We start from the raw sequence: 25568 nt of genomic DNA, 5'->3' as shown, positions 1-25568 counted from the left end.
TACGGTTGCTCGTGTAAACGGTGAATGGGTCTGAAGGGGGCTAGTGTCCTAGCGACCAGTAGAGGGAATTGCGATGGGTGGACAAGCGTTTGGTGGCTTGGGGATGTGATGGCCACACCAGATGATGCGGTGAATCATTTCCAACAAGCGGTGGGTGATGAAATCGATACGCGTTGAGTCGTAAATGACGAATCGGTGGATTGGTAAATGCCGGTGGATAGGATTGGTGAATTGGAGGAGACGAATCGGTTGATTAATTTCCAAGCAACCTGTGGTTGGTGGAATCGAAACACGGCGATTGGTGGTTGACGAATCAATATCTGGCGAGTCACATAATGATTTTCCGCATTGGTGGATGTCAGTGGATAGGCTTCGGGAATCATTGATGCACGGATGGCGAATCGGTTTATCGATTTCCAAGTTAAAAAAGTTGGTTAAAATCGATGTCCGGCAAATCGCAGCTGACCAATCGTTGAGTTAGTGAATCGATTTGCGAGTAACTGAAGGTTGGTGAAAGCGATAATCAGAAAGTTCCAGGCGACTGACTGGTGGATCGATTTCCAAGCAACCGATGGTTGGTGAAATCGATGGCGGAGTGGTATAGGTGGCTGGTGTGGGTTGAAATATACCCAGTTAATTGTTTGCGGTACAGAATTAGCTTATCATAGGTGGCGCCCCACGATGCACTATCAATTGAAAATTGTTTCCACTTAAATATTATTAAGTCCTTATAAACAATTTGGGAAGCTTTTGCACTAGCGATTGTCGCGTGAATGAAATGCTTTCTTGTGATAATTTGCATTTTATCTGTGCATTCTCATTTGCTTGCTAATCTCTGTTATAGTGCGGCCGTATGTAGTGGTAACTACATATGTATATGAATTTGGAATGGTGATTCTACTGAAAGCAACATTACATTGGCTCAATCAAAACTTACCCGATCCTGCCAGATCATTGTTATATAAGGAGGGATATATTTTTCTCGATTCCTTTATGTCATTACGTTATCCAATGAAAGTGTGCATATACACGCTGGGTATAAAAATTAAAAAATTTAATAGAAGATGGGAAAAGCACCACCTCAGTCTCTTTGGAAGTATTTGCGCCGAATGCTTATTATTAATAATTACTACAAATATGTACAAGTATGTACGTACGCCATATACTGCTTCAATTAATTTAAGCATAATAAGGACTTTCGATAGTTACTATACCCACACATCTTCGTTCATGCAACAGTCATATAAACCGTTAAAGTTGCTTTTGTTTTGCGCGTTGTTACGGAAATGAAAAATATTTATAACAATAAAATCGCCTGAATAAACAAGCAAACTGCATAAATGCAAAAAAGGAGTAAGTATAAAACGTATAAATGAATGACTAAATGAATAGATGAGTGAATGAATGAATGAATAGCTCAATGCTTTAATGGTTGGTTGCTGCAATTGTACAAATGCGCAAACAAAACAAAACAAACTGACTTTCATAACAATTTTGCAAGTTAAGATGTCTCCCATTCTTCGATGCGACCACAACGTTGCTATGCCTCAATAGTCGGGTATGATAGACAATGTGGACAAATGTATGCCTGAGCGGGTGGTTGCATGGTTGACTGAGTGACAGTGAGCTGTTTTGTTCTATTGTCCTTGTAATGAATGCTTTGTGTTGCGTTGTGTTTTTGGTGTTTGTTTTATTTAGATTTCCATTTTCATTAAACAATAAGCCAAAGTGTAGGCATAGTAATGTGAAGGGGTTTTGAAGGCTCGTGTCATTATGGGCAGGGGTGTAGGCGTTGCTTTACAAAACGGATTGCTGGCAAAGTTGTCGGTTTAAGATAAGAAATACTTGGCCAGTCATCTTCAATAAAAGAAAAGTTTAATAGAAAATTCTACATAATGGCCGCTATGTAGCCAATCAAAGATGGACGATTTAAAGATAAGGGCGCATAATCATAGTCAAAATAAAATAGACTTTAAATTTAGTTGCAGCTTTTTGACATTATTTTCTATGAGCTATCTGTCAAAAAAGCTGAAACTAAATTTAAAACCTATTTTATTTTGACTATGATTATGCGCCAAGATGTTGATATATTTTGTCATAACCTTAGTACGCAGTGACATGTTCCAGAAAAAATCTTAATATTTATATCAGAGACATTTTTTTATTTAAATAAATGCGTCTTAATACCCCGACAGCAGCATTGCATGCCATTCTACACATCCCGTCTGCAACTGCAACAAGGCTTAAGGCCTCGGGGCAGCTTGAGTGCACATAGCGCCATCTAATATCGGCAAACGGAATATATGCTCCCGTCCCTGAGCTTCGAAAGAGATATTGGGGCCACAATTGCCGGTGTGCTGAAATTGCTGAACAATGGAAGGGGTTGGGTCTGCTGTTTACTGTGTCAACTCAGAAATAAGTAGATCCTACAGGCTGCCAGATTACTGCAGCGTTTTTCAGGCGGTAATTATAACAATGAAGAAAGCAGCAGTAATTCTGCAGGAAGCGTGCTTAAGCTGCAGTCACATCAATATATATATTAAAAGTCAGGCTGCGATGAAGGCAATAATCTCACAGAGTACTTCATCAAGAAGGGTTCTGGAATACAAAGAAGCATTGGAAAAACTTCGCTTACGCCGGGCCATACATCTTTACGGCGTTCCCGGTCATAAAGGGATTGTGGCAACCTAAACAATCGAACTACGCTTGTAACCCAGCAAAAGCGAAAGAACGAAACAAAACGAAATACAAGTGACATAGCAAAAAGAAGAAAAAGTTTTCAATCATTATATCGTCATCTCGTCATCGAAACGCCGGCACGCACATTTAAATTCGAAACCAAGTACTCACATTAATTTTATACCTTTATTAAAAAAAAGAGTTCCTTACTTTTAGTATATGACATGCAAATGAATTAAAATTGTCTTAGCGTAGTAAGCATTTACAAACTGAATTAAAGTAAACACACAAAAACCTTAAACTCGTAGATTCATTATACTCATAGGGATATAAGGTAAGGAAAAGGCCGATGAGTTGGCAAAAGAGGGTGTAACACTCGCTGAGTCGATGATAGACGTCCCAATCTGCTTGGGAGAAATCAAACGAAGACAGGAGTTGCATATGTTCCATCAAGCAGGAAAGGCGTGGACAAAAGCGCTGGGCTGCAAAATGTCTAAGATAATGTGCAAATCCTACGATATTAGACTCACAAAGTGGTTCATATCTCTGAAGAGAGGAGACTTAAGACTCACGTTGGGCATACTGACTGGACACTGCCTTATGGCGTCACATGCTTATAAGTCAAGCCTCGTCAGTAACAGCAAGTCCAGGAAGTGTGAGCTGCAGGAATAAACGGTTGAGCACGTTCTGTGTTCGTGTTCTGCGCTCACCAGGTCAAGGCTTCAGCTATTAGGGCGGCATAGTTGCCAGATCTCGAGGCAACAATTAAGATCTGTCCTAGGAAACTGCTAGTATTTGGCAAGATGATGGAGTTATTCTATAACGTTGGTCTTGGCACCTGATTGGGGTTCTACCGTTTGGTCGTCAAACAAACATGGTAACACTATGGACACATCAGTCTATGTGAAGTCTTTATTGACCGGCCAGTTCAACCTAAACTAAAGGCGTCTTTTGGTATTTATCCGCTATATAATGTTCATATCATTTTACTTACTTCGATGCCCGCTTGTGGTATCGCGAACAAAACCTTAAATCTATCGGATAACATTTCTCTCGAGTACTCCAAGGGTCATTCTAAGTTATACACCAGAAGGTAAATTCACGTTCTGTGAAGTAATAAAAAAAAAGTGCATTTTCATCCATTTAATTTTTTGTTTGAAATTCTTTTTCATTTTATCACTTCATAAAACGCGAATTTCTCCCCAGAACAGATATGATGGGAGACCTATAAAACGAGTTTTTTGTTCGTCTTTATTTTTCAATTGCCTTTTCAGTCCACAATAGCATTTGTTAACAAGAGTTATATTTCATTTTATTTCAAATCTGACGTTGACTCGGCACCGAATGGTTGTTCCCAGATAGTTGAATTCCAATCCGCAGTAGCCTTCCAACTGATATCCATATCATCAGCACACACCACTTATTGTACGTCATTGTTTATGTAGTGTTATCAATGCTGATTGTTTTTTGCCGGGTATAGATCCAGTATAATCCAGGAACAAGCAATATTTAATGGGGTTGTGTAGCTCAATCCTTTCAAGGGGCTTCCAGGGCCATTTATAGCCACTCCAACCCATTTGTAAACTTCATTTACCTGTGGCGTATCCTCTGTCTTTGGCACGATATACTCCGCCTACCCCAAATTCTCCATGGAACTAGGGGATGGTGGCCGGAATAGCCTACAAAAGTTCATTATAGTCATATTAAATCATTGCCGAGATAGACGGGCTGGTACCTATTGTACGCTTTTTTAATAAATTGTAACATCGTGCGTTAGATCTGGTGCTGGAATTATAATATCCAGAATCAGGTTAAAGCAATGGCATGAAAGAGAGGCATCTTGTCTGAAGGTGCAGCCAATAGTTGGAGTACTTACTGATGCTGTTGCTCATTGCAGAAGCCTTTAAAAGTTTACAGAAAACTTAAAAAAGGGAATAAGGCAACTTCTTTCTGCTCCATCGACATCTGCTTTGAAGTCGACAAAAAAATGGTGCCTGTCGATTATCTAATGGTACGGCTTCTCCAAGATTTCGCATATAGTGAAGATTAAGTTGACAATAGAATAACCTGGTCTGAAGGCGCACTGATAGGGTACCATCAGTTTGCTGACGTTAACGCTAATTTTGCAATAAGGAGTTAAATCTGTGGTATAGCCGCTCTACCAATGGTAGATGGGGAAAGAGAGAAAAATTGGGCGTGTGATGTAGGATGAAGAAAAGATGAACAGAAGGTGTTGGCATTGTAGAGATACATAAATAATAAAGAGGAGAGGAGAATAAACGAGGGATAGTGAGAAAAAGACATAGAAATATGAACAGAAAAAGGGACGAGAGAAGAGAGAATTAGAGCGGGATTGAGATTGAGAGCAAAAATACAAGGGTGATATATCGAATATTGGAAAGTAAGATAGGGAGATCAGTGAAAGGACTGCCCTCTAGGTTAAAGAAAGTGGAGGAGGACAAACAGAGGATGGAGACCCGAAAGGCATAAAGGAGGATATAGAAAAAATATAGGTAAAAAATGAGTAAGCGAGTCGAAGAGAAAAAAGGAATAATAGGAAGTGTGTTAAAAGAGAAAGCAGAAATAAGTTGTATAGATAACATAAATGAGGTGGAAGGGAAGTAAGAAAACGGCATGTGCAGGATGCCGCAAAGAAAGAGGCAAGAGGGAGATCGAGAACAAGATGATGAAGTACAAAATAGGATGGAGGAAACAATAAACACTGATAAGGGGTCGGAGAGGTGAAAAATTAAGGGGCGAGATAAAAATACAGAAAAGGATGAAAGATGGAAGTAATATAGGAAAAGAGGAGAGGTTACGTGGAGAGACAGCAGAGAATGGGGAGAATTACACACAATATTTATATAATGTTTCTTCAGTGGTTTCAGGATGTTTCGTTTTGATGTTCAATTTATTCCACTTCGTACAATATTTATTCCAATTCGGACATCTGTTGAACTCAAGGCAACAGAAAATTAAGTGGGACTATAAGGAGCATTGAAAGGCAAGGTTTGCTGTAAATATAAATCTTATATACCATGCAACATATAAAATGTTCTCCCTACCTTCTGTTCTCCATCTCTGTACTTATTTCTTTTTTTCAGATTCACCAAGAAGGGAAACTTCTTCCAAAGAATCTTTTTTTATACTCAGTTGAGCAGAGCTCACAGAGTATATTAAGTTCGATTGGACAACGGTTGGTTGTACATATATAAAGGAATCGAGATAGATATAGACTTCCATATATCAAAATAATCAGGATCGAAAAAAAATTTGATTGAGCCATGTCCGTCCGTCCGTCCGTCCGTCCGTCCTTTAACACGATAACTTGAGTAAATTTTGAGGTATCTTGATGAAATTTGATATGTAGGTTCCTGAGCACTCATCTCAGATCGCTATTTAAAATGAACGATATCGGACTATAACCAAACCCACTTTTTCGATATCGAAAATTTCGAAAAACCGAAAAAGTGCGATAATTCATTACAAAAGACCGATAAAGCGACGAAACTTGGTAGATGAGTTGAACTTATGACGCAAAATAGAAAGCTAGTAAAATTTTGGACAATGGGCGTGGCACCGCCCACTTTTAAAAGAAGGTAATTTAAAACTTTTGCAAGCTGTAATTTGGCAGTCGTTGAAGATATCATGATGAAATTTGGCAGAAACGTTACTCTTATTACTATATGTACGCTTAATAAAAATTAGCAAAATCGGAGAAGGACCACGCCCACTTTTAAAAAAAAATTTTTTTTAAGTAAAATTTTAACAAAAAATTTAATATCTTTACAGTATATAAGTAAATTATGTCAAGATTCAACTACAGTAATGATATGGTGCAACAAAATACAAAAATAAAAGAAAATTTAAAAATGGGTGTGGCTCCGCCCTTTTTCATTTAATTTGTCTAGGATACTTTTAACGCCATAAGTCGAACAAAAATTAACCAATCCTTTTGAAATTTGGTATGGGCATAGATTTTATGGCTTTAACTGTTTTCTGTGAAAATGGGCGCAATCGGTTGATGCCACGTCCAGTTTTTATACACAGTCGTCCGTCTGTCCTTCCGCATGGCCGTTAACACGATAACTTGAGCAAAAATCGATATATCTTTACTAAACTCAGTTCACGTACTTATCTGAACCCACTTTATCTTGGTATGAAAAATGAACGAAATCCGACTATAACCACGCCCACTTTTTCGATATCGAAAATTGCGAAAAATGAAAAAAATGCCATAATTCTATACCATATACGAAAAAGGGATGAAACATGGTAAGGTAAGGATTTTTTTATTGACGCGAAATATAGCTTTAAAAAAAACTTTATAAAATGGTTGTGACACCTACCATATTCAGTAGAAGAAAATGAAAAAGTTCTGCATTGCGAAATAAAAAACCCTTAAAATCTTGGCAGGTATTACATATATAAATAAATTAGCGGTATCCAACAGATGATGTTCTGGGTCACCCTGGTCCACATTATGGTCGATATCTGTACAAACTCATTCTAGAGTCACCCCTGGTCCACCTTTATGGCGATATTTCGAAAAGGCGAACACCTATAGAACGAAGGCCCACTCCCTTTTAAAAATACTCATTAACACCTTTCATTTGATACCCATATCGTACAAACAAAGTCTAGAGTCACCCCTGGTCCAGAAAGGCCCACTCCCTCTTAAAATACTCATTAACTCCTTTCGTTTGATACCCATATTGCACAAACGAATTCTAGAGTCACCCCTGGCCCACCTTTATGGCGATATCTCGAAACGGCGTCCACCTATGGAACTAAGATTTACTCCCTTTTAAAATACTCATTAACACCTTTCATTTGATACCCATATCGTACAAACGCATTCTAGAGTCACACCTGGTCCATCTTTATGGCGATATCTCGAAAAGGCGTCCACCTATTGAACTAAGGCCCACTCCCTCTTAAAATACTCATTAACTCCTTTCGTTTGATACCCATATTGCACAAAAGAATTCTAGAGTCACCCCTGGTCCACCTTTATGGCGATATCTCGAAAAGGGGTCCACCTATAGAACTAAGGCCCACTCCCTTTTAAAATACTCATTAACACCTTTCGTTTGATGCCCATATTGTGCAGACAAATTCTAGGGTCACCCCTGGTCCACCTTTATGGCGATATCTCGAAAAGGCGAACACCTATAAAACGAAGGCCGACTCCCTCTTAAAATACTCAGTAACTCCTTTCGTTTGATACCCATATTGCACAAACGAATTCTGGAGTCTCCTCTGGTCCACCTTTATTGCGATACCTCGAAAATGCGTCCACCTATAGAACTAAGGCCCACTCCCTCTTAAAATACTCATTAGCTCCTTTCATTTGATACCCATATTGCACAAACGAATTCTAGAGTCACCCCTGGCCCACCTTTATGGCGATATCTCGAAACGGCGTCCACCTATAGAACTAAGGCCCACTCCCTTTTAAAATACTCATTAACACCTTTCATTTGATACCCATATCGTACACAAAAATTCTAGAACCTTTATGGCGATATCTCGAAAGGGCATCCACCTATAGAACTAAGGCCCACACCCTTTTAAAATACTCATTAGCACCTTTCATTTGATACCCATATCGTACAAACAAATTCTAGAGTCACCCCTGGTCCACCTTTATTGCGATACCTCGAAAATGCGTCCACCTATAGAACTAAGGCCCACTCCCTCTTAAAATACTCATTAACTCCTTTCGTTTGATACCCATATTGCACAAACCAATTCTAGAGTCACCCCTGGCCCACCTTTATGGCGATATCTCGAAACGGCGTCCACCTATAGAACTAAGGCCCACTCCCTTTTAAAATACTCATTAACACCTTTCGTTTGATGCCCATATTGTGCAGACAAATTCTAGGGTCACCCCTGGTCCACCTTTATGGCGATATCTCGAAAAGGCGAACACCTATAAAACGAAGGCCGACTCCCTCTTAAAATACTCAGTAACTCCTTTCGTTTGATACCCATATTGCACAAACGAATTCTAGAGTCACCTCTGGTCCACCTTTATTGCGATACCTCGAAAATGCGTCCACCTATAGAACTAAGGCCCACTCCCTCTTAAAATACTCATTAGCTCCTTTCGTTTGATACCCATATTGCACAAACGAATTCTAGAGTCACCCCTGGCCTACCTTTATGGCGATATCTCGAAACGGCGTCCACCTATAGAACTAAGGCCCACTCCCTTTTAAAATACTCATTTACACCTTTCATTTGATACCCATATCGTACACAAAAATTCTAGAACCTTTATGGCGATATCTCGAAAGGGCATCCACCTATAGAACTAAGGCCCACACCCTTTTAAAATACTCATTAGCACCTTTCATTTGATACCCATATCGTACAAACAAATTCTAGAGTCACCCCTGGTCCACCTTTATGGCGATATCTCGAAAAGGCGAACACCTATAAAACGAAGGCCCACTCCCTTTTAAAAATACTCATTAACACCTTTCATTTGATACCCATATCGTACAAACAAAGTCTAGAGTCACCCCTGGTCGACCTTTATTGCGATACCTCGAAAATGCGTCCACCAATAGAACTAAGGCCCACTCCCTCTTAAAATACTCATTAACTCCTTTCGTTTGATACCCATATTGCGCAAACGAATTCTAGAGTCACCCCTGGCCCACCTTTATGGCGATATCTCGAAACGGCGTCCACCTATAGAACTAAGGCCCACTCCCTTTTAAAATACTCATTAACACCTTTCGTTTGATGCCCATATTGTGCAAACAAATTCTAGGGTCACCCCTGGTCCACCTTTATGGCGATATCTCGAAACGGCGTCCACCTATGGAACTAAGGATTACTCCCTTTTAAAATGCTCATTAACACCTTTCATTTGATACCCATATCGTACAAACGCATTCTAGAGTCACCCCTGGTCCATCTTTACGGCGATATCTCGAAAGGGCGTCCATCTATAGAACTTAGGTCCACGCCCTTTTAAAATACTCATTAATACCTTTCATTTGATACCCATATCGTACAAACGCATTCTAGAGTCAACCCTGGTCCACCTTTATGGCTATATCCCTAAACGGCGTCCGCCTATAGAACTATGGCCCACTCCCTCATAAAATACTCTTTAATGCCTTTCATTTGATACACATGTCATACAAACACATTCCAGGGTTTCCCTCGGTTCATTTTCCTACATGGTTATTTTCCCTTATGTTGTCACCATAGCTCTCAACTGAGTATGTAGTGTTCGGTTACACCCGAACTTAAACTTCCTTACTTGTTCTTTTCTTCGACTGGCCTTCTTCTCACTTTACTTCTAGTTTTTGGTTAATATTATTTCAAAAAATTGTTTGTTAAATTTAATGATTTTTGTTTTTTTGGATCTCGTAGGTTATTGTGCTATACTTTTGGGAAACGGTCTATTGAAGCTAATTGTATATTAGTCTGCAATGAGCTACCTATTTTTCGTAAATATAAATATTTTTGGGTATTACATTACGGACCTTGGGTTTTTTAATGTGCAGTAACTTTTTTCGTGAGAAACTTTTCTATCTGACGCAGCTGTTTCAAGTCTCATAATTTCAATCAACGAATTTTGTTATTTAAACAATGAAAAGTTTTTCCACTCTTAACTATCAATCAAAATTTAAGCTACTTAAATTAATTGAATTTCATTGCATTTCAATGTTGTATATTTTTAATATTGAAAATCAAATTTTTAATACGAAAAATCAATTAAATCCACAACAAGCGAGGATATTCACTTCAATACCACCATCAGTTGGTTTTGCGAGTATGCTTTTAGGCGCATAAAAATGTAAGAACTCAAACCACAGGAATTTCCAATACTTGCACATACCACAACACAATGCCAACTTTAATCCATACTCCGCCTCTTGCGCGCACAACACAACAAACAATTTGCATTGTTATATGATGGACTTATTTACATATTCTTGTCAGTTCATTTTTATCCATATTCTTAATTTGTTAGCTCCGTTTTTTGTAGGCACATTTATACATTTTTCTTTCTCTTTGCTTTTTTACAGATTTTTTAATCCATTGTGTACGCTTTTTATGCGCCGATTGTTATCAATAACTGCGGTTACACCATCAACAAAACAACTACAACAACGAAAACATTGTCAAGTTGACGTAACCATCAGCAACAACAATTCAATTGCGCATGAGAGAGTATATGCGGCGCCTATAAGTATGCAACATTGCTGCTGGCGGACGCAGTTAACGCGCTAAAAGATGAGAATACTCTTACACACAGAACTGAAAACATAACAAAAAAGATTAAAGTGAATAACAACAACAATAAAAAAAACTAGCCAGATAATATGCGCAAACAAACCAGCCCACAAGCGCGTACTCAGAAGCCTAATCCTAGGCGTTTGAGCAGAATAATCGACAAAGAGTAAACAACTCGACCTAAAAAAATATCAAACACACACGCACATATAGCGGCCAAAGAATATATAAACGCATACAAATAAACATTTTATATAACACACGCTTCCATTTCGGTGGGCTTAGGTCTTGCCGGCTAAGGCGCTTTATTGAAATAATACTGCGGTTGGCAGCGCCACAAAAAGTGCAAATAAAAAAGTTAAGTAGACATTCCAGAAATAAATCCGTCAGTGCTTTTGCCATTTCATAAGGTCGTCAGCCCTCTGCTCTTCGGGAAGCTGCTATAAAACTACAGTTGTGCGTCAGCACAACCACTTGTGAGGCGCATCTTTGAAATTCTTTAAAATTCCTTTCTTCGCCCCGAACCGTTTTACTATTAAATTTTCATCATTGCGTTTTTATATTTTACGCCGACGTGCCCTGAGCACATACAGCATCCACGTCATCAGCAATACGCCCCACTACACCATCACCTCCAACAGCAACAGCAACAACATCTACACTCAACACATTCATTACTGAAGCAGACGTCCCCGCCAAAAATTGTACTCCTGCCATCGCCTGCATCATCGCTGTACTCACCACGCATACAAACTCACGCCCAATACGATAAAGAGTCGACATCATACACAACCAAAACAACGGCTCAAAACAACAATAACACCAGTGCGAGTGAAAGCAGCAGTGCCACCAGCAGTCCCAATAGCTATTACAAGCAAAAGGCGACACATTTTGCCAACAACGCTGCCATTGCCTCCGTCACCGACGCAATGAAGTTGTCAAAGTTGTCTAATCAGACGAACTCGCAAGATCCGCAGGCTGTGAATTCTCGTGTCTTTGTGGGCAATTTGAATACGTTCCAATGCTCGAAGACAGACGTGGAGCGTATGTTCCAAATTTATGGGCGCTTGGCGGGTAAGTGAATCGGATGATAAAATTAATTTTTAAACAAGCTGAATTACAGTGAAATTAATATTATTTTCGTTAATGTGATTTTCTCTTCTATTGCATACTTTTAGGCATCTCAATGCATAAGGGCTATGCATTTGTGCAATTTACGAATCCTTTCGATGCACGAAATGCTTGTCATGGCGAAGATGGACGTATGGTTTTGAGTCAAACATTGGGTAAGTGAATAAAGCGAAGCTTCCATTGTACATGTGAATCGAAATTTAAAGAAATTGATTTAACTCAGTTTTAGGGATTCATCACAGGTACTAGTTAGAAGTTTTTTTGATTAAGTTCGAACTTTTCCATACAAAATTGTTTCCTAAATTTTAAGTCTACTTTAAGGCGCGTTAATCATATAATATTTGAATAGGCAGGTTCATCTGGCTACGTAGCTTGAAATAAAAGGGAAAAAAGCGTTGTTATTGTGTTGTAGTAGCGATAAAGACACTAGCCGACGGTTGTTGCGAGTGTTATCGATGTTGATTGTCCTTTGTCGGATGCATATCCGGTAAGTTCCGGTAGCAAGCACCATTAAGGTACTATCCCGACCATCTCGGTAACTATTTAGTATAACCACATGAAACCTCCTAGGCCATACCGCCTTCCCACTCCCTAGATCCGTGAGGAGCTTTGGATCGCCAGAACCTCGGTCGTTAAAGAAACAGGATTCGCCACGGGTAGGTGAGGTTGACAATTGGTTTGGAGAAGCTATAAATTGCGCTGGCAACCCCTTGAAAGGGTTGCGCTATACAACCTTTTGAATCGTTTTGGTATTTTGGTCGCCTCTTACGACAGCCTTACCTGCCGAGGGTATATTCTAAGCCACCTAACACGATGTAGGCGGGAAAACTACGTAGTTCATACGCCTGTTGGGAATAGGAAGCACATTCAAGGGCTAATGAAAAAAAAAAACATAGCTGACAATCAGGTTAGGTTAGGTTGCTGCTTCTAGAACTGATAGCTGTATCACTCCTAATAGCTGGAGTCTTAGCCTGGAAAACGCATGGCACGAGCAGAGAACGTGCTCGATCGTTTCCTCCTCCAACCGGCACTTCCTACATCAGCTATCACTGACCAAGCCTAATTTAAAGGCATGTAACACCAGAAGGCAGTGCCCAGTCAGAATACCCTTCATGAGTATACAGTCCTCTCTTTTAGTTTGCTTAAACTCGAGTAAAATTTTAACTCCAGTTAAACTACATACATACAAAGCAGTTCGGCAGTCATAGTTTACGGCGGCCTTTGAGCTTAGCTTCTTTGTACGGCAACATTGGTTTTCCGTTATCTATATAACTTGTAGATAAGGCAGCAGCTAGATTCGGCTTCGAGCAATATATATGTAGCACTCAACTTGATATCCAATATTCTTCAACTGATAGGTTAACTAGAGTTTAACCCTGCAGATCGGCCGCTTTAGCTTAGCTTAAACTTTAGTTAAAGTTGACTGAAAAACTACAGAATAATTTTAAGCGTTGCTTATTTTACAAACTGAGTTGAATTTGTATAAAAAACTGGACCTTTATATCCATGTCGGTAGGTATCGTATAATTTAAAATGATTTAAAATAGATGGCAACGCCTTGAAGACATCTTTAGTGGCAACCCTTGCATGGAGTTCCTTGTCAACTCCTACACTGAAAGAAATGGTGCTAGTCAAATTAACAAATCGGTTCTATTGTTCTTGAATTAACGGAGATTCGGTGAAATTGATCGAATTGTGGTTAATTCAACCGAGTTGTTTGTCAAGCGAACAAATTAGTTTAGTCATTTCAACAGAAGAGAAATTGTTGCTCTTAAGTTAACAAAAAAAACTTTGACAGATTCCTAATCAATCTAACTGATTTTTTTGTTAACACAACTGATCTCACTGGTCATTTCAACAGCGATCAACAGTCAATACATGAGCAAATTTCAAAGAGAATTTTACGCTCACTGCGCTCTCTACTTTGTACTTATGTATGCTGTGTACTATATGTATGCACATATTTACGTATATATATGGCGGCCGCCGTGGTGTGATGGTAGCGTGCTCCGCCTACTACACCGAAGACCCTGGGTTCACACCCCGGGCAAAGCAACATAAAAAGTTTAGAAATAAGGTTTTGCAATTAGAAGAAAATTTTCCTAAGCGGGGTCGCTCGGCACTGTTCGGTAAGCGTTCCGAGTGTATTTCTGCCATGAAAAGATCTCAGTGAGAACTTAGCTGCCTTGCAAATGCCGCAACATAGGTACTTTCGTACAAAGCTGTCGCAACAACTTTTTTTTGTTCATTTGACTACTAAAACGGTCAATTACGAATCAACGATTTGTGCGCAGTTGATTCAACATCTTGTTGCGATGGATAAAAATTGACAGAAATTTCGGTTGAATTGACCTGTATTTTGGTTGATTTTACCATTCGTTTTCTTTCAGTGTAAAAATAAGTGTACACAATTTCAGGAAATCGTATTGCTCTCATACTGTCTTGCCAGTTTCGGCTGTGAGCCAGTTTTTCGGTTATCAAGTTCAAATATCACAAAAAAAACCAGTTTTTCGCAATAATCCCTCTTTCTAAGGCTAAATGAACGAAACCTGGGATCTGAATCGGCGAGTGATGTGAGTTTCGTATAGATTTAATTTGCTTAGGTGATATCGTAGACTACTAAGTCCCGTAAAGAACCAAGAGTTCGTAGATACTTTCTGCTTAGATAAATGTATTTGGCTGATACACTCGATGCTGGGACTATAAATAAATTGGCCTGTCTTTGCTTTAAACAGTCAATCCAGCTTTGACTGAACTGATTTGTTTTCCAGCTATTTATGGTTTCACAAGTGTGTGGCTTTGTGAGTCCACAAAGGGGGTTAGGGCCGTAAAATGCTGCCATTGCATCCTGACCAGGGTAGTTTGCCTATTGACTTCAACGTGTCCAGTAAAAAAAATTTCGGACCAACATAAAGCTTTTCGAAAGTTTGATTGGCAAAAAATTTCAGCACCAAAGCTGCAACTAAAACAGTGCTATTACCGTATTATTTACCATTAACTAAGCGGTAAAAACATTAACTTCCGTTTCACATCAAAATGTGAAATAAACGAAATGCCAGAAGCAGCGACCTGAAACGTTTTTCGCTTTCATCGAGATTGCAATCGATGTGCAGGCGGTAGGTAGGCAAAAGAAGTAAAGCTTTTATAGCCTTAAAATATGCTAAGCGGTTTCAAGGATATACCTACTAAAATTACATAACCTACACTATGCCTCTGGTATTAACTAAAACACTTCATTAAAAAAAAACAACAAAAAATACAGACAACTTGCTTTGCTTGAATGAGTCGGAAAAGAAAATTCGCGTAGTTGTTAGAACATTTTTATGCATCCGTTTCGCGGCCAATACCCCGGAAATGAAAGAGAAAATTATCGCTGTTGTAACAGTCAAGTTGAAAGGATTGAATGAGAGCGCGAAAAAACACAAGAATAAGAACTTAAGAAAATGAAGCAAATAAAAAATTTAATACTAAAGGATTGTCAATAAGTCAAAGAACGCTAAATGCAGCGAGCGTGTTTCTTGGGTGGTGAGAGGTGTGCGGTGCAAGCGCAAGTGTTGAAAGGAATTTCTTCGCAACAACCACAGATGCGCCGTCAAATAAATCGAAGGTTAAGAAAAAGGAATGAGGTGAGAAAGGAGGGAGACGGTATTTGCCATTCAGACACTGGAAATGGGGATGATTAAGAAAAAAAAAAAAGTTGAAGTAGCAAAGTGCATACGCGCGTCAATGTTGATTGTCGGTGTGTAGTCAGTGAAACCATTAAAAGTGGCAGTTACAAGAAACAGATTAAGCAGTAAAAGTTTTTAGACGGCCAATTGGTCGTCTGTTTTAGAACTAAGTGGGTTAGGTTGTTGAAACTTTTGAATTTTGTTGCTACTCTAAAGTAAGTAATTGCTTGAAGCAAATTGTAAATAGAATTGAATTTAGTGTGGCTATGAGTATTTGATGAGTAAAATTTGTTAGAAATGCAAGATAATATATTTAAGTTGGGCAGTGAGCTGCAAAATATAAGTACAACAATTAATGTTTCAGGTGGTGTTGCTGTGCATCGTACAATTTGGGGTTTGTAGCAGTTAGAAGTGTTATAATTAAAATCGCTTTTTATAAATTTTTTTTTCTCTAAAATTAATAGTTATTATTACTATTTTTGCTCAAAAGCAGGTACAATGACCGACAGAAATCTATGTACATGCGCCTATGTTTAGAAAACACAAAGGCATTGCGGAAAAATATGCAGCTTCGTTTTAACCATATTTTCAATAGGATTACCTAAATCAAATCCGTTCTGAATATGAAACAACTAAGCTATGGCAAGAAAACGCAATATTAACGTTGAAAAAAGTGTATTTACAGCACCAGTTACCTGGCTTGAGAAGATCGGCCTAAAGTCCCTTCGGAGGTTATGGCTTGCATTCTAATATGCTGCGTTGTACTAACCCTAAAGTATTCTTTACCTAGTTTATCCTTTTTTGACACGCTTTTATTAGCTTGGCCTGTATGTAACGGAATCTTTCAGCTTAATTTTCACCGGTTTCTAGAAGTCTGATTAATTTGAAACTTTGCAAACGTATCAAGGACCGATGACAATGCATTAATGTGGTGGTGTGGTGACATAAGGTCAACGGCCACAAGGTCGATTGGCCTTATTACCACTTTGAATGGCCATATGTTTGATTGAAACTTTGCACACGTATCAAGGCTCGATGGCAATGCATTAATGTAATGGTGTGGTGACATATGGTCAACGGCCATAAGGTCAATTGGCCTTATTACCACTTTGAATGGCCATAAGTTTAATCGAAGCTTTGCACACGTATCAAGGCTCGATGACAATGCATTAATATGATGGTGTGGTGACATAAGGTCAACGACCATAAGGCCAATTCGCCTTTTTACCACTTTGAATGGCCATGAGTTTGATTGAAACTTTGCACACGTATCAAGCCTCGATGACAATGCATTAATGTGATGATGTGGTGACATAAGGTCAACGGCCATAAGGTCAATTGGCCTTATTACCAGTATGAGTGGCCATAAGTTTGATTGAAACTTTGCACACGTATCAAGGCTCGATAGCAATGCATTAATGTGATGGTGTGGTGACATATGGTCAACGGCCATAAGGTCAATTGGTCTTATTACCACTTTGAATGGCCATAAGTTTGATCGAAGATTTGCACACGTATCAAGGCTCGATGACAACGCATTAATGTGATGATGTGGTGACATAAAGTCAACGGCCATAAGGTCAATTGGCCTTTTTACCACTTTGAATGGCCATAAGTTTGATTGAAACTTGGCACACGTATCAAGGCTCGATGACAATGCAATAATGTGATGGTGGGGTCACATAAGGTTAACGGATATAAGGTCAATTGAACTTATGACCACCCCAAATGGCCATAGATTTGAAACCCTGCACATAATGCGAAAAACGCATTCCTTTATTAATGATAGAAGTGGATGAATGGCACATCTACGAAAGAGCATACTGGAGTCCTTTTTAACACGCTTTTATTAGCTTTGCCTGTATCTATCTATGTACATATGTATCCATGTATGTATGTAACGGAATCTGGAGTGGAGCCGAGAGCCCCGGTAATGCAGAGCTGCGAACTCCGTTGCACCTTTTGAAGCATTTTAAGATAGGTACTTTTAGCTAGTGCAGGCCACCAGACCAAGGCACTATAAAGAAGAATTGGGCGCACAATGGCTGTGTAAATCCAATAGGTCACCTTAGGGGAAAATCCACAGGAGGTGCCAATGGCCCTCTTGCAGGTGAACAGCTCTGCTGCTGCCTTCTTTGAGCGCTCAACTATATGGTCACTCCATAATAGCTTCCTATCCAGAATGACTCCCAAATACTTGACTTGATCGCTAAACGCTAAGAACGTACCCCCAATTCTTGGCGGTGTAAGATTTGGTACTTTGTAACTCCTCGTGAAGAGCACAAGCTCGGTTTTATCCGGGTTGACTTCCAAACCTGTGGCGGGTTGTACTCCTGGAGCAGCTCCAGGATGTCAGCTGGGTCCGTTGGCGTCACTGGAACTCAGGCTCTAGCTCTTGGTCGTGAGGGGATATCACGCGCCTCCACTACCTTGAGGCGCGCGCCCGGATATACCACCCATATCAGCGTGACGGCGGCCCTATAGAGGTTTACCGACCTGGCGTCGTTACAGGCAATTAGCTTGATATTGCCCTGGAACCACCCTGCAATGGTGTATGATCTGCCGACCCTTGACAATTTCGGCGAAAGACCGCGTCCAGCCTCCCTGCGTCTTGGCCCTGGCGCTGGCGTTTCGAGGTTTCATCACTCTCGACTAAAACTTTTAAAATTACTTGAACTAAAAAGTTAAAAATAAATAATAGTTTAAAACAGGGATCGCCACAAGCTTCTTATGGAAGCGCAACCACACCTACTTTGAAATCCAAAAAAAAAAAAAATGGCGACGGAGCTAGTAATAAGTACACGGTAAAAACTTCGAAAATTCATAAAATGATATTATTTTAGAAGGAAAATTATACATTTTGTAATCCTGATAGAAGGTAAATTCATTCGATTTTTTTTTTTATTTAATTTTTTATATTTTAAAAATTTTTTTTTTATATTTTTAGTTTTTTTACTTTTTTGTTTTGTTTTGTTTTTTAGAAACAAAATAATATAAATAATAATGATTTTGTAATTCTGATAAAAGAAAAATTCATTCAATTATTTTATTTAATCTTTTATATTTTTTGTTTTTATTTTTTGTATATTTAAAAAATTTTTTTTTTGTTTTGTTTTTAATTTTTTTATTTAATAGTATTTCGGAAAGAAGGATTAAAGTGGAGATATTAACCTACGGTAAATTGTCCGCAAATAATTTTTCTATATCTATTTGATGTTTGTGGTTGATAATTTCAGAAGCGCTTCTGAATGCCGATTTGTAACTCTATTTCTGTTATTTGTTTTTATTTGCTTAAGGAATGAAAAGGAGCTTTCAAAAATGTACGTTCTAGCAAATATTATAAAATTTTAAAACTTCTTGACGCAGGAAGGGATATTTGTCCTTGCTTACAACTTTCCAAAAATCAATGTCTTTTAAATCTAGTAACTGTAGTTCAGAGTCACATTGTAAGTCGCATAGTTCCATTTGGAGGTCTGGGCTTTGCTCATTTGCATCGCATGTCATGGGTATAAAAAAAATTGGTAACATTTTCCTATTGCTGAGAGTTTTAAAGTAATTTTCATTGTGATATTCGCATTAGTCGCATCAACCTGTCAAAACTGATAAATATGGATGCAAACCGAAATATGAATTAATAAATAAACAAATAAATAAATAAAAAATAAAAAAAAAAAAATAAATAATACCCACATACCTATTTACATGTGTCCAATTCGATTTTCTTGAAATGTGGTATATAAATTTGCCTATATTAGTACTTACGATCCTTTTTTCAGGGAAGTAGACCAGAGACGGACTGGGACTTGGATTAGGACTAGGACTGGGACTGAGACGCGGAGTGGTACTGGGACTGGGACTCGTAATGGGACTGGAACAAAATACATACCACCCTCTGGGGCTGGCAATAAGGGATGAAGAGGAATGAGAAGAACTTGAGACAAGAGTAAAGAGAAAAGGAGAAGGAGACTGCCATCGGGTTCTGAACTACATTCCAAGTTTCAAGCTTGTAGCTTATCGGGAAGTTACTCAAATTTCGATTACAAAATTCTGTTCGCTACACAGTTTCAAGCTAAATAAAACCGTTTAAAAAAAACCGGTTATTATTTGTTATATCCTATTAGATAAATTAGTGATAATCTTAAATTATCTTCTCCGGTTAATAATGGCGAAACAAAGCATGCGTGTACTTCAAATTGATCACTAATATGTATATTCCATATTCAATTTTTAAGTCAAGTGAGACGAAATAAAGTTTTGTCAGTGCACGTTTATACTTCATTTTGATTTTTTAAAAAATAGCTACAACCATTCTGCGAGCAGAAATGGCGCTGGCACGTATACAAACCCAGTCGGACTTTGTAGCTTTCAAAATTAACGAATTGCATTGTTTTCTTGAAAGCATTTAAAAATAATTCTACATGCGTTCAATTCAAATTTAATTTAATTATTAAATAAATCAAACAAAACTTCATTGTTTTCGTACAGGTGAAACAAAAATATACTAAAAAATATTACTTCAAAAGTAATTTTACACGAAATTATAGCAGTTGAGTTCCTAATGGGTACAGCAGAATACATACGATTGTTGGCGAGAGGATAGAATGCGTGTACGCGGGGATGTGTGGTGCGCTTGCCTATGCGGTGCGCTTGCCTGAGCGTTTTACAAAAACAATTGCGTGAAAGCGCTTATGGAGTGACGACCCCTGGTTTAAAAAAACTAAAAAACACGCTTTTGTAGCTAACCGAACTAAAAAATAGAAAATAATTTTCAATTAAAAAGAGTTTATATAACAGTAGTAGAAGGTTAAACAATCATTTATAGTTAATCACCTCAAAATAAAATTATAATAAAATTTAAGTTATTAACAGAATAATTTAATTCAGATTAAAAAACGTGGGGTGCTTGATATTGAATGTTACAATCATTCTATTGGCAACTATCTGAGAGGAATGATATGAAATGTAGTCAAATGCACCCCACGTTTTTTAATCTGAATTAAATTATTCTGTTAATAACTTAAATTTTATTATAATTTTATTTTGAGGTGACTAACTATAAATGATTGTTTGACCTTCTACTACTGTTATATAAACTCTTTTTAATTGAAAATTATTATGTTTGTTGCTTTGCTAATATTGAGTTAAGTGCGGCTTGATCACTTAAAGATCAACAATGCCCCCCCAGAAAGGAAATATCGGTTGACGAAAGAAATTTGTTTCTTCAGCACACTAAAAAAAATTGTAACGTGAAATTTGCAAAAATTGTGAACATGAGTCCAGAAACAGTAAAAAAGAAAGGGACAAGGATCCATACGAATCTTTTCCAAATTCAGCAGAAGATATAGTAAGCTTTTCAGCCAATTCTGTCCATCCAAGAACAGTCCAAATAGCTCTGAACAAGAACAGCTTTCACAGCAGAACACCACGCAAAAAGTATCTTTTTTCTGAAAAGATCCGCCAATTTCGCTTGGTGTTCGCGAAAGCTCTCAGGAAAAGGGGATGGATTTTTGTAAGCAGTTTTGTTTAACGATGAGTCAAAGTTATATTTTTTCGGTAGCATAGCAAGAACAAAAGCGTTGGAGTAAGAGAAATACTGCACTCGATCGGAAGAATTTTGAATCAACTATAAAGCCGTAACCATGTCAGTGTTATGATTTGGGGAGTTTTTGCGGCATCTGGGGTTGGTAGAGTTACATTTATTTACGGTTTTATGGATCGCTTTAGATACAATTCTTTATTGGAATTCAATTTTTAGCCATCGTCGGATAACTTGGACAGCCCGGTCCAAAGCACAGGGCACATATTTTTGAGGATTGGCTGCTTTGCTATGCTCCAAGACAATTACATCTATATACCATCCAAGAGCCCAGATTAAAATATTATTTAGCATGTCTGAGTACTCTCCATTAGGGTGAGAAATGAAATGCTGAACAATCAGTTTCCGTTGAATACCCAGAACCCGGGGCATCCCCACAGAACTCTGATTGATGAGGCTACACCCCCCAGGGGCTTAAAGGTTTATCTTCCGTAAGCATTATGAAGAAACACGGCACCTGAGAACAAGCCGTATGAGGAAAAAAACACAAGCAGGCCTTCACTTATATCCAACAGGCGTCGGACCTCTATACCAGGAATTGCCCGGCGAATCCAGTTTTTATAGAAAACTACCCAGAACTCGCAGGTACTTATATTTTGCACCTATTGGATGGGGCGAAGCACTGCTACAACAACAACAAAGACATCATAGAAGCTTGGAACAGTTTAACACCTGCAGAATTAACAAATTTAGTAGCCTTAATTCTCCAACGGCGTCAAGTAATTATTTATGCTTACAGAGGAGCGACTAAATACTAAGGAACAATATTATTTAATGTCACGTGAAGTTGTTCATATTAAAAGAGGTTAGTTGTGTACTGTATGTAGACTTTTGGCAACGTTGATTTGCGTTTTTTCCCCATATCTTTGCTATTTTATGTAAATGTAAGGACATTTTTAAGTTTATTATGACTAGAAAAAGATTTTAAACAAATATTTTTCAAAAAAGTAATTAGTCTTTCAATCCAGCAGAAATTGGGGGTGTATGTAGACTTTTGTTCGACACTTAAACGTACAACAGCGAATAAAAAAAATAGCAATACCATCTTTCTTATCATATTCCCTCGACCATATACTTTATTTTTCCATTTTTTATAGCAAAAGCTAAGAAAACTATTTTTTATGGAAAATTGTAAAAGATGTCAGAGTGCCATGAAAGCTTGAAGTTTGTAAAAGGTGTTGAAAAAAAATTTCTTCTCGCCTAGCGTAGCCAATAGCGAGAACCCCGTCGCCAGCCTTAGTCTAACAAAGCACAAGTGATAGGTATTGATTTTTGAAACTTTTATTCCGAGGGGTGTTTGTTTTATATTTTTTTATACGAAAGACGTGTTTTGTGTTTTATATGGAAGGAAATCTGAAGCACCGTTTTGAAAAAAGTAATTTTAAAATCAGTACAAATTGTTAGAGATCTTTAACATTTGCTTTGTTAGACTAAAATTAATTGATAAAAAATTCTGAATAACCTAAATAAAAAATTGGAAGTTTGCGTGAAGTTTTCTCGAACTTTTCGCCAAAGTTTTTAAAATTGGTTTTGCGTAGCCTGCTCTTGCTTTTAAAAAAAATTTTTTCAGGCAACAAAAAAAAGGTCGCTATTATTTTTTGTTTTGAGTGAAATAAAAAAGTTATTTAAAATATTCTTAGTGAAGTAAAGAGCTCGAAAATTAATATTATATTTCTCAAAAAAAAAAAAAAAGGACAAAAACGAAAAACAAAAACCAATAGTATTTGAGTAAAATAAAAACTTAAAAAATAACTTTTAATCTCTCAACATCGAAGAGCATCTACATTATGTCGGACAGCCAGGCGGCACTGCGTGCCTTGCAATCCTACACAGATACATCTAAGCTAGTGGGTGAATACACTGAAATCCTTAATGCCCTGGGAGCCAAAAACAAGGTTTTGTTGGGATGGGTTCCCGGACATCAGGAACATGAAGATAATGAACATGCAGATTACCTAGCAAAGCAGGGTGCTACATCAGCATTCTATGGTCCACAGCCCTTTTATGGACTCACAAAAGCACACACCAGGGAAACTATAAGTAATTGGGAACCTAAACAATTCAGACGTCACTGGATTGATTGCCCAGGGCAAAGGCAGGCCAAACTGTTTATACTTCCGGCAACGAAAATATCAGCCAAACTCATTAACCTAAGCAGGGAGGACCTAAGAATTCTTGCTGGGTACTACACGGGACACTGCGGTCTGCGATATCGGCTAAGTAAATTAAATCTATCTGATACCCAAATTTGTCGTTTCTGTGAGCTGCATGATGAAACGCCGGTTCACATTCTCTGCGAATGCGTCGCTCTAGCTAGGCAGAGACTATCCCATCTAGGTGGTGGGACTCTTAATCCCTATGTGATTTGGAGTAAAAAGCCTGAAGAGGTACTTAGACACAATTTAGAACAATTTAGATTAGAGATTTCCCCCAGCGGGTTAAGGGGTCAGAATATACCCGCGGTAGATATGCCTGTCGTAAGAGGCTACTAAAATACCAGATTCAAGGGGCTGTGTAGCGAAACCCTTCAGGTTGCCAGCGCAATATACAGCTTCTCCAAACCCAGTTGTCAACCTCACCTAGCCGCGGCGAATCCTGTTTCACTAAGAGACGAGGCTCTGGCGACCCCAAGCTCCTCATGGAACTTGGGGGTGGGGAAGGGATGGATGGCATGAAGGTTTAATGTGGCCATATAAATAATTCCCGAGATGGTCGGGCTAGCACCTTAATGGTGCTGTGTTACCGGAGCGTATCGGATCTGTATCCGGCAAAGGACCATCACGTCGATAACACTCCCCAAAGCCTTCGGGGAGCAACCTTATCGCTACAACAACAACAACAACAGGTACTTACATAGATACATCAAGAGCCCTCAGATACAAAATTAGGCTGAAAGGTCTTGCACAATAGATCTGCACAAAGGTCGCAGTGCTTCCAGACCTATTAATAATAATAATAATAACTTTTAGTCTCCGAAAGAAATAAAAAAATATAAAAATATCGATAATTTTCTGAGTGCAATAGAAAACTTAAAAAATAACTATAATTTTTGGATCCAACTAAAAACTTTAAAAAACAACAATTTTTAATTTTTCAAGCGAAATATGAGTCTTGAAAAATGACTTTTATTTTCAACGTGAAATAAAATGCCCAAACATTAAGTTGTACGTTCTGAATGAAATTGAAAAGCTCAAAATTTACTAACATTTCTAACTTATACTTTCCGAGTTATATAAAAACACGAAAAATAATTTTTATTATCTGAGTAAGATAAAGAACCTAAAAAAAGGTATTTTCTGAGTAAAATCAAAATTTCAAAAAATAACTTTTATTTTCTGAATGAATTAAAAAAAAAACTGAAAATAAACTATAATTTTCCGAGTAAAATAAAAACTAAATAAATAATATAAAAAAGTTAAAAAATTAATATTATTATCCGAGTGAAATAAGAAACTCAAAAAAGCTATTTAATTCTGAGCGAAAAAAGAGGAAATTATTAATATATTCGATTTGCATAGTATAACCCAAAAAATGGATTTGGAATAAAATAAGTACCTCGCATAGTCGGAGTGTATTAACCGTGTTTTCAACCAATTGAATATCCTTTAGATGCTCTCAAGAGATTTTAGGCCGAGCTTTTCTTTTAATTTGCGTCATGCTCCTTTTAATTTTTCCTACACACACACACATGTTTTATGCCGACACCGAACGGCATCTTCAAGGCAGATGAAATTTCACTGAGAAGCTTTTCAGGGAAAAATTACGCTCAGATTCTTTGCCATATCACTGCCGAGGAGCAACCCAGCTTAGACATTTTTTTTTTTCGAATTGAAAACAATTTTTTCTAAATTTTCGGTGTTACTTTGTCTGAGGCTTGAACCCAGAATCTTCCGTGTGGTAGGTGGAGCACGGTACAGAATTACGATCGCCGTGCTATAAAATAAAGCTGTACTATTCGGAAATATTTTAATTTTTCGAATACCCAACCAACTTACTGTTTCCAAATCAGTAAATTGTGGCACTGCTTGATGTTGAAGCATTTATGTGGCAAGCGCAGATCATCACAACAATATAAGTTCAGCCTTATTTTTCTACTATCCAAGCTTCCTACTTCTGCTGAATTTGAGTAAACATTATTTATATGCATGTGATAAGGTAGTGCGTGGTGAGAGCTTTACCTTTTGGATCATAGCCATGTTAAACGAACCATACTCAAGAATTATGGAAAG

The 25568-nt window shown here is 38.0% G+C and overlaps 1 protein-coding gene across 1 annotated transcript in view; it reads left to right on the top strand.

Annotated features, from left to right (window-relative positions):
* The first annotated feature begins 11749 nt into the window (after positions 1–11749).
* LOC137233827 (transcription factor mef2A) overlaps positions 11750–25568 on the top strand; it is an 84805-nt gene continuing 70986 nt past the window's right edge. The window contains exons 1-2 of the mRNA XM_067757286.1: positions 11750–12018; positions 12123–12230. Coding sequence (XP_067613387.1) covers positions 11874–12018; positions 12123–12230 — 253 coding nt within the window. The 5' untranslated portion in view covers positions 11750–11873. The remainder of the gene's footprint in view (positions 12019–12122; positions 12231–25568) is intronic.

Source organism: Eurosta solidaginis, chromosome 5 (genome assembly GCF_040869045.1).
Source record: "Eurosta solidaginis isolate ZX-2024a chromosome 5, ASM4086904v1, whole genome shotgun sequence".
NCBI lineage: Eukaryota > Metazoa > Arthropoda > Insecta > Diptera > Tephritidae > Eurosta > Eurosta solidaginis.
Note: the sequence above shows the minus strand (reverse complement) of the source record. Positions and strands in the feature narration are given on the sequence as shown.